The sequence below is a fragment of the Pagrus pagrus genome (genome assembly GCF_965226575.1).
Source record: "Pagrus pagrus genome assembly, chromosome: 3".
NCBI classification, from domain to species: Eukaryota; Metazoa; Chordata; class Actinopteri; order Spariformes; family Sparidae; genus Pagrus; species Pagrus pagrus.
Genome location: NC_140187.1, coordinates 23,311,043 through 23,326,873, shown reverse-complemented (window position 1 = coordinate 23,326,873; position 15,831 = coordinate 23,311,043). Strand labels below are relative to the sequence as shown.

General features: G+C 43.2%; 1 protein-coding gene across 4 annotated transcripts in view; it reads right to left on the bottom strand.

Annotated features, from left to right (window-relative positions):
- plxna1b (plexin A1b) overlaps nucleotides 1–15,831 on the bottom strand; it is a 188,399-nt gene that overhangs the window by 136,793 nt on the left and 35,775 nt on the right. For all 4 annotated transcript variants that reach the window (XM_084348545.1, XM_084348547.1, XM_084348546.1 and 1 more), the window contains exon 2: nucleotides 14,235–15,681. In XM_084348545.1, the coding sequence (XP_084204671.1) occupies nucleotides 14,235–15,416 (1,182 nt within the window). In that variant the 5' untranslated portion in view covers nucleotides 15,417–15,681. The remainder of the gene's footprint in view (nucleotides 1–14,234; nucleotides 15,682–15,831) is intronic.

Genomic DNA, 15,831 nt, shown 5'->3' with positions numbered 1-15,831 from the left:
AAGTAGTTTTAAAGTGATGTAGACAATGAACGGATTGTTAAAATAACACATTTTGTACATTTGTGCACAGTTTCAGAGTCAATCGAAAATCAGTGCTGTCTTTTCCGTCAGTTTATAGAAGACTTAGGTGTATCTACTGGACAGAGGGTTTTGGGGTCCTTTGTCAATAAAAGATCATCAATTTCACATCATTTTGGACCATTAGTTTATCTGTTGGAGAAAAAGTTGGAAAAACTGGAGCAGTAGCTTTGATTTTACATTAATTTCTCTTAGTTGGTGCCCAAAAAAGCCCCAGTGCCTGAGCTTATATAATGGTATGGAAAACCCCTGTCAGTGTGGCTTTATTAATGCTGAAATGATAAGTTTCTTAATCAAATCAATGACTGACATAAAATTGACAACTGATTGATTAGCAGTTTTGACATTATGATGTCTATGGTATTGCATTGCAGAGGTGTCTACTAAAGTTAATACGATAACCAGCTAGACCCATCCTGTCCTGGTCCAAAGCTGCTGTGCTTGCGATGTAAACAATAGCGCTGCACTGCTCCCAGAGCTCCCAGGCCGAACAGCTGGTTGGACTTTTATCTGAGCTTACCAGCTATGGGCAGCTATCATTGGCAGCAGTTAGCAGTTACTTTAGTGATATGTTGCCCCCCCATTTGACGATGACTAATTCCTACATATTGCACCTTTAATGTCCTTGGGTTTTTGACTATTATTAAGACAATAAACAATTTGAAAAAATTTACTTGGACAGAAAATTGTGAAAAAGGTCAGACATTTTGTAGACTGAAAATGTATCAATTAATAAAAGTGTTAATAAAGGCCTAATAAATTAAATAACATGAAAAAAATCACTAGTCACCACTATAACAGATAAGTGATAGCTACTCTGCTTTGTATCCTGCTTTTGCAATGAGAGTGCAGGTGTGTATGTGTTTGTGTGTGTGTGTGTGTGTGTGTGTGTGTGTGTGTGTGTGTGTGTGCTAGATGCAGGGTTTCTGACTGACTGCTATAGTGTGGAACTGAATGGCCGTCAGTGTGTGTCAACCAGAGTCCTCCGACGCATGTGTGAGTAAGCACAGACACACACACTTGGGGAGTGTGTAAATGGTGGTGTAATCCACAGTCTTATCACTACATCATCTGATTGATCCACACAGGAGAAAAGATAACACCTCCCCCCTCACTCCCTCCCTCCCTCTCACTCTCTCTCTCTCTCCCGATCTGCCTAAATTGCCCGCAGCTCAGCACATGTCAATAACCCTTTATTCTGCCTTTTTCTACTTTCTCGCTCTTTTTCTCCGGCTCCTTCCAGCCGCTACAGTAACTGAGCAAACATCGATATCCCCTCCCTGTTCTTTTCCACCTCCGTTTATCTGTCCCTTTTCGCCCGATCGCCCTGCATCTCCCTCTCCATCCATCCCTCCTCGACAAGTCGCTCTCTGCCTCGGTCTTGCCCCCACACACCTCTTTTGATCTGCATTAAGTATATAGAGGTGTGTGTGTGTGTGTGTGTGTGCGTGTGTGTGTGTGTGTGTGTGTGTGCGTGTGTGTGTGTGTGTGTGTGTGTGTGTGTGTGTGTGTGTGTGTGTGTGTGTGTGAGGTGGTAGGGCTATCAACTGGAGTCAACAAAGAGTGTTCTCCATTTCTTCCTCTCCTCTCCTCTGCTTGGTCATGCTACATAGTTAAAGCAAAGAAAAGACAGTTTAATTGACAATTCTGTGCGTGCGTGCGTGCGTGCGTGCGTGCAAGAAAGTGAAATAAAGTGAGACAGGAACACACACAGCCATTACCTCAAACAACTTTCTTTTGTGACCACTAATGGCTGCGGGGCAAATGCTCTCTTCGCGACAAAGCGGACTGACAGGCAACACACACCGGCAAACACACATGTGAGGGCTTGTAAACCAGAGGACACACATACACACACATACCAAGACACACATTCAACCAAAGCATCCGGTTTATTTTCTGTGTGCACACAGATTTGGCTACAAGCAACCAAACAATTCCCAGAGTCTTCATATGACATATGACTAGGGGCAACAATTTTAAACCATATAGTCATGGGAGAGAAATCCATCAATCTGGACTAGAGTCAGCACTACACACACACACACGCACACACGCACACACGCACTCACACAAAAGCTGTTTGGCCATGAGAGCCGAAGGGAAACAAGTTAAAAGGGTTAATCCATCTTCTATGGAGGAGCCTAACTGTCGAAAAATACCGTATACAGTAGCCCCTTGAGTCCATAAGGGTTAACAGAACACCACTACACACACAATGTGCACACTAGCACACACACAATAGCCTATATAGGTCTCTCTGGGGCACTCAAGGGTAAAGGTGATATAGCATTGCTGCAGGTCTAGAAGGTTTAAACAGCAGAGATCAGCATGGAATAAAAGGCGGCTCCCTTGAGGTCGGAAAGCATTTTAATGGAGGCTACATTCTGATGTGGGTTCTGCAATTTAAGGCACTAAAAGATTCCCACGTGAATTAGAGCTGACGTTCTGTATGGAAATAATATCCCCCCTCTGTGGTCTCTGCAGGGTTATTGGCTGGAGACCGCCGTTAACGTTCTGCAGTGTTTTCAAAGACGCAGAACTCCGCCGGGGATGAAAGAGTTAAGCCAACAACCTTCCGCTGACTTTGGCTGCAGGGCCTAACAAATGCAGAAGAGGAGGGTTCTTGTTTTGATTTTCACAGAATGCATGTGGCGCTGAATGTATTTTCGGATTTGCAGTTCAATGGGGCTTGGAAGTAAGAGTGCAAAGTCAAGTCTGAAAACGGTAGATAAAGATAATGATGGTTTACTCTACCACTATTTCACAAAGTAGGTATTTATTTAAAAAATGATTATACATTTGTACAATGCATATGAGGCTTGCAACTACTGATTATTTTCATTAATGATTAACTTATCAATCAATCGTTGAAGCTCTGCCAGACACCCAGACTGAGCACATGTAAAACCCCTTCAGCTGATCTTTAATGGGAGTTTTTAAAGGGTCAATATACAGACTGAGAGTGAAGTATTATGCCTCTTATTTGTGTATATAAAGAACATGTGAACTGTCAGTTGATATTCAAGGTCATAGAAAAATGCATGACCAGAACACTGCTGATATAATATATGAGGACACACACACACACATATACTGTATATATAACAGCTAGAGGACACGTGTGTTGCTGGCTCAACGCCACAACTGTGGTGGTTTCCCCTGGGTGGAGTTGCTTCCCCCACTTCACACTGCAACACGATGAAATATAGCCATTCATATGGCACCAAACATGTGTACACACAACTCAGCCCACAATAACACTGACTGATTACAGATGTCTAGCAAAAGGAAATGGTTGAATAATCATTCCACCATGATTGCTTTTTCTTTAATATTACGTCAAGAAAAAATGACTGGGCACGCATTACGCCGACCTCAAGCGGAATTCGTCAATAGTAACCTCCATTCAGAGAAAAATGTGGAAACAGCAGAATACAATATGGGCTTATGTACGGCAATATACACGGTGTTGTTGATTGAACACACTGCTGTGAGTTATGGCTATGAAGGTCGAGGGAAAACGTGTGGCAAACATAAATACACTCATTCATTTAGTAACACGTGAATTAATTGGGCAGCGCGGTGCATAGAATGGGGCTGTGTTTCTCCATAAAACTTGTTTGTAGAGAGAAAACTATACAGAAATGATGTGTTTGGATCATGGAGAGCTGGAGAGGACAAAAGGGAGAGGGACAGAAGTGGCCGGTGTTAATGCTGATTCTCTTCTCACTGGTCATTAGCTGTCTCCTCATCAAACGGACAGGCACACACACATCTCCACAAACACAGTAACTGCAGTTTTACACAAAACACGTGCTAAACTGATATCGATGCTATGGAGGACATGTGCACGAAGTAAGAGAAGTGAAAGATAGGTGGAGAAATTATCAACCACAGCCATGGGAGCTGTTCCTCTGCAACCCTGCACCTTGTTCTCATATCAGATTATAAAGGTTTTCATTGTGTGCCCGCAGACACGCACACACCGTACGAAAAAGTATGTCGGCAGCTGCAGGTGCATTTCACCTGACGTGTGTGCGTGTGTGTGTCTGTCTGTCTGTGCATGCGGCAGGCTCCAAGCAGAGTGAGGGATTCTGGGAGAGGGCAGCTCATAAATTACCCAGAAATCTCAGCAGGGGCCTTGAACTCATGGAGACATTGCTGGAGTCAAGAAGAATAAACACAAGAAATGCTGCAGAGTTTGTGTGTGTGTGTGTGTGTTCTCACACGCATACATGGATACGCCCTTGTGCTGATTTATAAAGAAGAGAATAAAGAATAGCAATCCTAGCATCTGATGGTATCCATAGATACACATATATAATACAACGTTTGCCTGCCTTTGTGTGTGTGTATGCTGCTGGGTTTCTATAACCACCTTATTCGAGGCCCCCATGACACCTTGTGCAAAACCAGAAACTAGGGTTGGGCGATGTCTGCAGAATTGGCATGAGCTGCCACTTAATTGTGCTCTCTGGTGGGGAGCCTTTTAAATTACGACAAAAATCCTCTTCCTTAGAGCAACTGGTGCATAGATCTAGGTTAGCAACTTTATCCAGTATATCCAATACTATCTATTATCCAATACTTTTAACACAATTCTTATTGCTTAGCCCACTACGCTAAAGCTTCTAAAGCCTTGAAAGTGCCAATGGTTCATCAGTTATTATGATACTTTGTTATTCGGCTATTTCCACCAAGCACCTATATCAACCTTTATCATTTCCCCAGTGACCTCCCCACTGAAATCATCAGGAAACTTGTGGATATAATAATAATTTCACCATTGAATAAAAGACAGAAATGACATTTACAGGTTGGCTTCCAATTACTGAACAGATGGTTCCCATACATACATATATACACATGCACATTGGAAGAAGGTCCTCTGGTTGCTGTGATAAACCTGCTCATGTGAGAACTATTTCAGGGATTTTGCTACGTCCATTCAACACGAACAATCCAAAAAGCAATTCAGAATTATTTACCTCATGATAGTAATTCAGTCATGACTCACACTGTTGTTGAGCCACTAAACAGACAGTGAGTTTGAATATTAATTTAGTGGCAAACTACTCTTTCAAACCATCACTTTTGCATTTTTTTTATAAATCTGTTGATGATTTTACTTTATTTAACTTAAAAAGAAAACCAATGCTTCTGCCATTAAATACCCTGATCCTCATAAAGAGAAGTACATGACATGCAGTTCGTAACGTAAACCAGACAAATACACTCGCACACCTCTAAAACAACCTCTATGTTTGGACAACGAGGCGTAAATATTTTACAATATTCCTCACTGACGTCAGCTGTGACACCATTGGCTCCATGGAGACAGAAAGCATCTGACGGGTTGCATGATGACAAAGGCATTGTGCCATGACGTGTGTAAGAAAAACAATCTGTCTGAGGAAGAAATGTATTTTTCTGCAAACTAATTACAATCTATGACTTGTAGATGCTATCGCTGTTTTCTAGAATGTTACTGGATCCTCACTGATCAATAATTTAGGAAAAGAGATGACTGCACCAATTCTGTATTCATGGGTTGCAGGGTAGTAATTTCTATGTTGAGTGCACTCCAGGCAGACAGTGAAACCTCAAGGAGTTGGCACCTATTCAGAGAGCTGCTTCCAAAGGCTGTCACCACATGTTCAGACCACAACCCAAGTGAATGGGAGAGACGGAGAGGAGAAATAATATACACTGTATGGAGTATCTACAGGAAGAAACACAACACACAAAAAATGCATTCAAAGAAGCATACAGCCATACAACAAGAAGAGCGCTCGTGATCAAAAGCAGTTCAAATCCCCACACCAGCTGGGGAAATGTGGGTGTGGAAAATGAATGAGTAACACACTTCCTCTCTCCATCATCAACCACCACAGGTGCCCTTAAGCAAAGTACTTAACCTCCGACTGCTCTGATGGAGCTGCTCAGTGACCAGCGGTGGGAGAGTGGTTCAGCAAATTTAAGGCTTTCAAAAGATGTTATAAAACATTCAAATACTACCTGTAACTGAACCCAACATATGTTTAATAGCAGTGAATGTATGTATTTGACGACCTGAGAGTGAAACTCAAAAATCAACCTGAAAAATTATCATTGGCCATTATGAAGAGTAGACCTGTGCTGCTGACTGTGTGCATTCAGCTCATCTACATGGGACGCAAACCATAAAAAAAACTTAAAGCAAATAAACAAACACAGAGAGACTATTAGCATGCGTAATACAGGCACAACCCCTGCCCCACATTTTCTGATTACTCCTGATAATGATGTATGCAACACACCACCCACACACAGTACAGATCAATACATAATTACACTGACAATTAGTATCATTAGAGTGGTGCTAGAGATGGGGATTTGTTGAGCTAAACACTCCTCAGAGAGAGAGAGAGAAAGGTCAGAAAAAAGCAGAGAGACAGAGAATTAAGCAGCTCACACACAGTCTGCATGGGGTCTTTTCCAAAAGGTTTCCTATTGTCCTTTAATAACGGGATGAGAGCCACACTTGAGCAGAGTGGGTGTGTCATTGTGAGCTCCCACACAAGCTCTCTCTCTCTCTCTCTCTCTCACACACACACACACACACACACACACACCCACACACACACCACTGTGATGCAATCAAAAGTCGATCCTGTATACAAATTAACAAATTCCTAATTTCAACTCGAATCACCAAATATTAACCGAAACGTGACCCACGAGTACCAATAACGTTTAAGACAACCCGCCCCAATCGGTGTCTCTTAGCTCAACTCATTTAGACTGTCAATTAACTCTGCTCATCAACTCTGGCTCAATTAATCAGGTCTAATTACTTAAACGCATTTGCCGGCACATCCTTTTAGATTAGGTCCGCAGAAATAGGACTGTGTTTTACAAAGACCGCAAGTGAGTTACTTTCATTAGATGATGCTCATAATGATGGATTTAATAAGGTTAGGAGCCAGCCAATTCCATTTTGTCTTTTCTGGAAAGATGTAATGAAAATCCGCAGAGAGAAAACCTGATATTACATTATCAATTTTTGTCTCGCCAAATAAATATTAAAGAAATTAAACAAAGCCAGACAACTAAATCTAAGTGCAAATATGGGATCTTGGAAACTTTGTGCTCTACTCCAGCCAATTCAGGGAGTCAAGTCTAATGCTCTCCTATAGCGTGTTCTTATAAGCCATAGGGGAAATTATCGGTTATAACATTTGCATCTGTTATATAGCTGTAATCAGTCTCTAGGGTGAGGCACTCCAGCTACCAAATGCAAGCTCCAACAGCAGCAACTTAATCATTAGGTGCAGAAATACCACAGCAATGACAAGTTACCAAAAACCAATACGACAATGCACAAGTGATCGCTTCAGTATCGATTTCAGGTTCAGCATCAAATCTCACCTTTGACACTGATGGTGATGTGACAGCTGGCCTATGCAGCATAAAAAGAAAATGGAATGCCTTGAGATTGACTCTTTTTCTGCCACGATTGATACTCCGATTGATTGATGCATTGGCTCATGACAAAGCCAAACCCTGGTCATCCATCTGGCGATCGAGAGAAAGCAGCTTGACATGTTGAATAGTCTTTGGTTAGATGTGAACCTCACGTAGAGACAATACCGACGGTGTTTCCAATGAGAAGGAATGTCCGGAAATAAAGTATTTTTTTCAAGTCCCAATTCAAGTAACTTGTCAAGTGATGGTTTAAGATCCTAAAAACTGTTTTCCAATTTTTCTAGAAAATCAGTTAAAGCAACATGATGTTTGTTTTTTTACATTAACATAACAGCTTCAAAATTTCAAGCCAATTTCTACATACTGTTGCTTTAAAGTAGACTTATGTATGATTAGGGCTGTCGCAATTAAAGTTTAGTTGATAATCAGTTATATAAATAATTGTGAACAACAATTCATTTTTTCTTCACTGTTAACTAATCATCACTTTAGTTAATGATTAGTTAATTACTGATTAGTTAGTCATCAAACACACTGTGTGCATGCTTGTTCTGAAACAATGTTTCTCATTCTGCACATTAAGAAATCTAGAAGGAAGACAAAGGGGGCACAACAGGATTTCATCATTAATAGAGTGACAGCCAAACCTAAAACCGTGGAAACGACGTGGAAATAGTGATGGAAATATGGAATTTATGTTAGTGTCATCCAGCTGTTTTTAAACAGGTGACTGGAATGATTCTGTAAAATGATCGCTGTCAGCTCAAATCATTGTGATCAGGAGATTATGTAATAATTGTGACAGGCCTACATACAATTAATAAGGCCAAGGTTGTAGGAAGGCTTGGGCAGGATCTGGATGCCTTATCTTCTTTCTCAGCATGAGTAAAATGTACTATTTCAAAGGCGGTTTGGACCAACAACAGAACAAAAAAGGTATGTCTAACAAGTGAATCTTCCGGTTAAAATAAATGTATTTGTATTTCTCTGTGATTCACTTTATGTATTTAAACAGAGCACAGAAGGTTGTTTTTAACAGTTTATGTGCCCACAGAAAAAATGTTTGCATTGAAACTGGATCAGGCTTCTTTTATATGCGAAGCTGATCAATTAAAAAGTGCCTTCAGCCCCAAAACCAATATAGGTCATCACAGGACAGCCACAGAAAGAGAAATGAGAGATTTCAGAAGCTAACATTTATCAGTTCCCTCCGCTGCCCTGGTGTTAAATACTCTGACTTTTCCTTCACTTTCTATAACTAAATAAGTGTGTTCTAATAGTCTTAAAGGTGACTGCTGGCTCGCTAAATGTTTTGCTTGCTGTGGAGGAAAAACAGCTGGAAATCATAATTTAATATGATACATTTAGCAAGTAACAAAATTTATTACGCAAAGTGACCCGTGACCTTCTCCAACTGGAGTATAAAACACACACACCAAAGGATGTGCACCTTGTAGGTATACACACCCTGTCAGAGAAGCCACAACACACACACACACACACACACACACACACACACACACACACACACACAGCAGAGTTGACATGACAGAGAGGCGTGCTGCTGAAGAGGAGAGTGCGGTGGCCAGGTGACGGACACGATATTATTTGTGCGGCAGCCAGCATTCAATCACCCTCTCCTCTCCTCCCTCTATCTCTCTCCCCTCTTTCTGTCACCCGCCCTTTTCTCCCGCTGTTCCTGGCAGTGGCGGCGAAAAGATTTCTGGGGCTATCACTCTTCCACCCGCCCTCCTCTTCTCTCCGTCCGTGAATCACTGGCCCTCCTTCAAGCACACCCTGGCTGTAAAAGGCTTGCTCCTCTTTCTCTCTGGCTGCTTTTCCCTCTCTCCATCTCTCCCTCCAAGACATTTTCTCTTACTCTGTTTATTCCTCTCTCATTAAAATCACCACTCTTGTGTCACTCTCACTTACATCACCGTCTTGCAGTTAGGGTTATGTGTAGGCTGGAAACTTGCATACTTCTTGTTTTTATCTACACAGATTAGAATCAGACGGCTTCAGTCAAACCTCAAACAGAAAATCACACAGAAAAATCTGATTTTAAAACATGTTCAAAGGCGTTTAGACATTTGAATGAAATCAGTTTCCAGGGATCAGTCTTTCCATTCAAATCCAAATTCAATCCATCATCACTCAAAACTCAAGCCAGCCGGCCGTGACTGCAGCACAAAACATGGCTCCACATCAACCTCCTCGTGACTGATGCTGTTGGACATTTTCATGCCGCGCCAACGGTAAAAGAGGATATCTGCATACTTCATCTAGCCTGCAGCTCGCTGTTCTGGTTTCCTGTTTTTCAAAATGTAGCATCACTGAGTGTTCATATGCATTCATACATTAGTCAATGGAGGGTCAACAACACTGCTGCTTTTTCCTACTTTATTTATGCTCCATCAATCCCTTCCCTTTACCATTCTTGCTCTGGCATCTAACTCTTCCTCCCTCTCCTCTCCGACTCCCTCACATGCTTTCATTTTTATGCCCGCCCACGTCCTCTACCTCTTTCTTTCTCGTCCAACTCTCACGTCTCTTATTTACTTCCTCTTCATCCTCTCTTATGCTCACCTCTTGTTTTCCCTCGTGTCCCACTGCACTCTTAATCTCACCTGTATTTTGAATTCATCTCCATCTCTCCTAACTTAGCATCTCTCTCTCTCTCTCTCTCCCCCTCTCTCTCTCTCTGTGTGGAAATGGTTTGTATTGATCCACTTTCAAACGGGGGAGAAGGTCAGGGGTTCACTAATAAAGCTCAGGGACAAAACAGAGACACACAAACAAACACATGAGCACACACACACACACACACATGAGCACACACACACACACATGAGCACACACACACACACACACACACACACACACACACACACACACACACACACACACACACACACACACACACACAGTCAACAAATATAGCCAGGTAACAGGACTGAAGTGATGACTGGTATGTGTGTGTGTGTCTGCGTCTGCTTTGTCCAACACACAGAGCCGCTTCTAATATTCCCAAACATTAGTGTTTATGGAAAAACAGCCACCATCTCACTGTGCCCATAAACATATCATCCTAATGATGGCCAAAGGCTAGAAATTATGACCCAGCACTAATATGAACTCCACACAGGGACCTGACAGAGCGCCTGGCCATCCATCATGGCTGTGTGGCTAACAGCTGTCCAAGCCTCCCTCCCCCCTCAGACTCACCCTCTCCACTACTCTGTGGCAGGGTCAACCTAAACGTATTCACCCTCCACCCCGACATCACACAGCCTTTCCCACAGTCACATGCAGTGGAGGTAGGCTGTTGTGGCAAGTAAATTGTGGGTGGGGTTGAGTGTCAAACACCAGCAGTTTAAATGAAAGAGAGCTGTGGAGTAGGAGGCTGCCAGTTTATATACCTGGATCAGCTAAAGTAATGTGGACAGGGAAATGGTTCCCAGTTGGGGTGTAAGTTTGTCCTTAACTTAAATGGAAGCCTGCCATCTGTTAGCCGTCTAGAACAACGCCACAATGATACAAGGATGATTTTGATGATTACTGATGGGTTAGTGTAGCCTTAAAAATGTTTAAGTGTTAGATGTAAAATACTATCTGTGTATCACATTCAAAAGGAACACATATTATTAACAATAAGTAACAAATAGTGACTTCTAAGTTTAAAACTAGCTAGAGTAGATTGTAACGGTCCCTTACTTAACTTTGGGTAATTTACCAAACAAGAACATAACAAAGTAAAGTTAACCCAAAATTGGGTCAGTTTTGACCCAGGGATTATTTTTAGCATGTTCCGTTAATGATGTTTCACTGTTTGCCATGAGACTAAATCCAGGCTAGTCATTAATGTTAAAATATGCATGTTTATATCCCACATGTTAGCTTGTTATTTCAGTTCTGTGGTCTAATTCAGCCCCGTCTGTGTCTCTGTGTGCTTGTTATGTTTAGTTATGTTGCCCAGCACCAGCTCCCTCACTGAAAAATGATACCAAGCAGTCATCTGAGGTCAGATTTGAGGTCCTGCGGATCACCAACTGGGTTAAGGTCAGTGGTAGGCAGCTGACATGAGGTCACTGCATAGGGGCAGTGTGGCAGACGTCATTAACCTGAGGCTGACCCCTCCAGCCTTGCTGCTGTCATGGGGCCAGCCAATCAGCTTATCTCTGAGGCTATAACATCATCAATGGTGACAGTTTTTTGAGAGGATGCTTAAGTGGTGATAAATTACGAGTGAATGCAATCCTTATCATAACTCCAGTAACCATGGTAACTGGCCTGACTGGCAGAATGGGATGGGTGGATGTGGGAAGTGTCTGAGTAAAAGAGCTTTGAAACTGCAGTGTCATAACAGGAAATACACAGGTTTCAATAATAAGATGATTAATGGCTGCATTCCATTTAGTTGTCTCATTAGTTTGACTTAGGACACTTAAGTGGAAGCCATCTTTAGTGTCATTGGTTACACCTGTGCTTTCTGCAGGGAAAAGGGTCTACAGGTTGCACTGGTAAGGCCGTTATTAGGCAAAATGTGAACCAGTATGTCTAGTTTGGAGTCTTATCAAAAGCCAACACACTGCATGCATGCACTTTATACAACTCTGAGGCTGTATAGTCGAGGTTCTATTGAGCGTTATCATGACAGCAATAAATTTCACCTTGAGCTAAATACTGATGTGGTGAGCAGCATATCAGCACAGTGCAGTTATCTACCTGGCATGTGCACATAAAGGTATCTGACTGGCCAGCACGTGAGTGATGTTGCACCATATAAAAGGTAGAGTCAAATTCTTCGCTGTATTAACCTGCGGATTTCTACAGCAGCACTCTGCACCAAGAGTCCCTGCTGCACCAGTGCAAAGGTCTAATTGAAATAAATGAGATAGCCTGCTTTTTTGCTTCAGAGCCATTGTCAATGTGATGGGCCCTAAGACATAGAAGCACACAAAGGAATGAAGACAAACCACTGAACAAGAAAGAGACTACATCTACAGAGGGTGGCAAGAGAGGAAGAAAAGGAGGTGAAAGGCGACTTGGCGCGGGTCATTCACATCACTAACACTGCCACATAAACACACCTGTGCACTCAAGCTAATGAGGATCCACACAGAAGGAAGGAGTGCTGTTCTTATCCCACTCCATTAGATGCAACACAGGGTGAATGGTTTATGTGTGTGTGTGCCACGAAGACACCTGCTGGTAAAAATGGTGTGCGTTGACATTTAAAGAGAAAGCTTTAAAATGGTTCTTTTAATTGAGCTATTTTAACAGAGCGCAAGATGGAGGGGATGGATGGGTGAATTTAAAGAGCGTACAGGACCGAAGATGAGGTCGCTGAGACAGGTGGTCAACTTAGAGTGAGGCACGCTAAACACTAAGAGATGGAACAAAGATATAAGAGGATTCAAGCAGATGCATCCTGAAGAGAGTGGGTAAGCTAGGGGAGAAAATAAAGGATGTGAGCAGTTATTTATGTTCACTATAGAAAAAAACTAAGCTGTGTGCTGCTGTGTACTACCTTAATGTCTCCAGCGTGAGTGCATGTATGCGTGTCTCTGTAACACATGCAGGGCCATGCACCGTGGTTCAGTTAGTAAAAACCAAATCTAGCTCGTGCTATCCCCCAGGATCTCACACTGCAGTGCATCGAACCACACTGTGTGTATGGGAGTGTCTGTGTGTGTGTGGGTGTGCAGGAGAACTACTCCTGAGTGACATTTCACAAATCCAGGGGACTGGGCTAATGATGTCCCCTGTCTGACTAAATCAAAGCACCAAGAGCTTGTGGAGAGAGGGGAAATGGGCGGAATAAAAGTGAAATAGAAGACGGCAAGAGAAAGAAATAAGAGCTTTTCACACTTCATATTGTTAATTACTGCAGGCCTGTAGCGGTGGTCCTTATGAATGAATGTAGCATGGGTGGGCCAGTATTCAATTAGCAGGCGGACAAAAAGAAAGGGTAGAGTGGAGGGGAAACAAGAATAGCAGACAGATTCAGGGACACATTAAGATTAGTCTATAATATTTGAGTGACTACTGTGTGTGTGTATGCTCATGTCTGCTAGCACCAATATTTTCAGCAATGTTCTTGAGAAAAAACTGTATTCAAGAGAGTAGTGTACAAAAAGCAATGGTGACACAGTTTCCCATTATATTAGACTAGTTCATAAAGATAGAAGATGAGTAATTATACACACACATCACGTAGGTGAATGGCTATCCAAAAACGGGGACTGACATAGACAGAGATGACAAATGGAGACAAGCAACTATTCACACTCACATTTGCACCAATGTGCGAATGAGTGACCGATTAACTTAACATGCATGTCTTTGGACTGTGCACAGAAGGCTCTGCTGGGTAGCAAACCCCATGGTCTCAAACCCAGAACCTCTTGCAGTGAGGCTACAGCGCTAACCACTGTGCCACTGTGCTGCCCATCGAAAAACAGCTTCAATGAAAAAGATCTTCGGGTCAGAATATAAACTGACAAAGATCCAAGTAAGATCAACTAGTTCCTAAAGGGCCAACTAATGATAATGCAGTGTGCATCAATGTGAGCACTATCAAATGTAACGCGTGTCTTGACTAATAAGTTAACTGATTCATTAAGATGAAAAGACGGGTGCACTTAACAGAACTTAAGGAGCACAAAGAAGAAATTGGGGCTTACCGAGTTGATGCAGGCGAGCTCCTTGTTGAGCAGCCAGGGTAAGGAGAGTTTCCCGTCTCCCTTGTAGCAGGACTGAATTCTTTCTTTGATCTTCTCTTTTATCTTCCTCAGGGTGAACAGGCACAATGCTGACTCTTTGGGTGGTTTGGCCCGGTTCTTCTGACCCTGAGAGAAGACTGTGAAGAGGATGTCTTCATTCTCAGAGATCCCCAGAGAGTTGGCCAGCTGCCGGCCTGGCCGTGCCAAGAATGCATCCTGCACCAGGCGGTACTCTACCCCATCTTTCGTGCAGCCGATTGGGAACTCGACATAGGAGTAAAACTTGGGGTCGTCCACGCAGAGGCGCACAATTTTGGAGGTAAAGAACTGCTCTCCACTGGCATCAGGTGAGGTCAGTTGGGTATCCAGTTGCATTGTCAGATAATAGACAAACTGCTCACTGCTGAAGCTGTAAACGTAATAGATATCGAAAGCAGGGAACTTAGACAAAGTGTCCGAGGGGATCTTCAGCTGAGAGGAGACAAACTCATCCTGATAGACAAAGCTGAACATGTCGGCATTTTCTTCATTCTCCATCAGCTTGCGGCTGGACAACGTGGGGAAGTACTCAGACTTGCCATCAATGGGGGTTCCGATGAAAAGCTTGCTAGTTGGACTGTGGGGTGAGCTTATGATGACCCCGGACATGGTGCCCGACTCTGCCACACTGGAGAGGTAGTGCTCCTTGCGGTGGTGGGGCTCGCCAAGCTTAAAGAGATCATCCAGACGTAGGAACTGACAGATCCCCTGTGAAGTGCTGCCACAGGCAATGAGGCGGTTCTGTGCATAGTCTATGAGAAGGAGCTTGTTCACATTGGGGGTCTGGGCCAGGTCATGAGGGCAGGACTGGACACTTGGTGGGGGGTAGCACTTCTCATTGTCCACCACTGGGCCAGTCATGTGACTGCGAAGTTTGGTCAGGTTGCTAGACAGCTTGAAAATCCAGTTGACAGCTCCCACATAGACCTCTCCAGTTTTGTTGTGGATGGCCAAATGTGTAAGCCCCCACTCAGCAGGGGTAAATCGTTTGAAGGGTGGGGGTTGGCCTCCAGAGAAGGATGAGCCCATGATGAGCAAAAGTCCCAAAAGGAGAAAAAAGTTCCCCTGGCCAGGGGAAGCCGCTGACCGAGCTAGGGGACACATATCTGGGCTGTCTAGAGGCAAGGTTTAGGGGGGTGGGGAAGGAGAAGAGAGGAGGAGGACGAGGAGTACAAGCTCTGGTGCCAAGTCCCAAGTCAGGATGTTCTTTCGTTTCTGCTCTTCTATCAAGGAATAAGGGAGGACAGTTTGAGGGAGAGAGAGAAGGATGAGGGGAGGGGAAGCAAAACTCCTATTGATCCGCTGTCCTGTTCTCAGCGTTGCAAGCCGTCATCAGGAACATCATCCACAGAGGCACGGGGTGGGAGCCCTGGAAGGCAGAAAGGAGAAACACGGTGAGTGTCCAAGAAACATTTCCTATTGATTATGCATCAAGCAGGCACAGAGGCCTAAAAGGCTCACACGCTGCACAGCCAAAATTAGAAGACATTCAAGCTGACATTTGCCCTGCTGATAAATA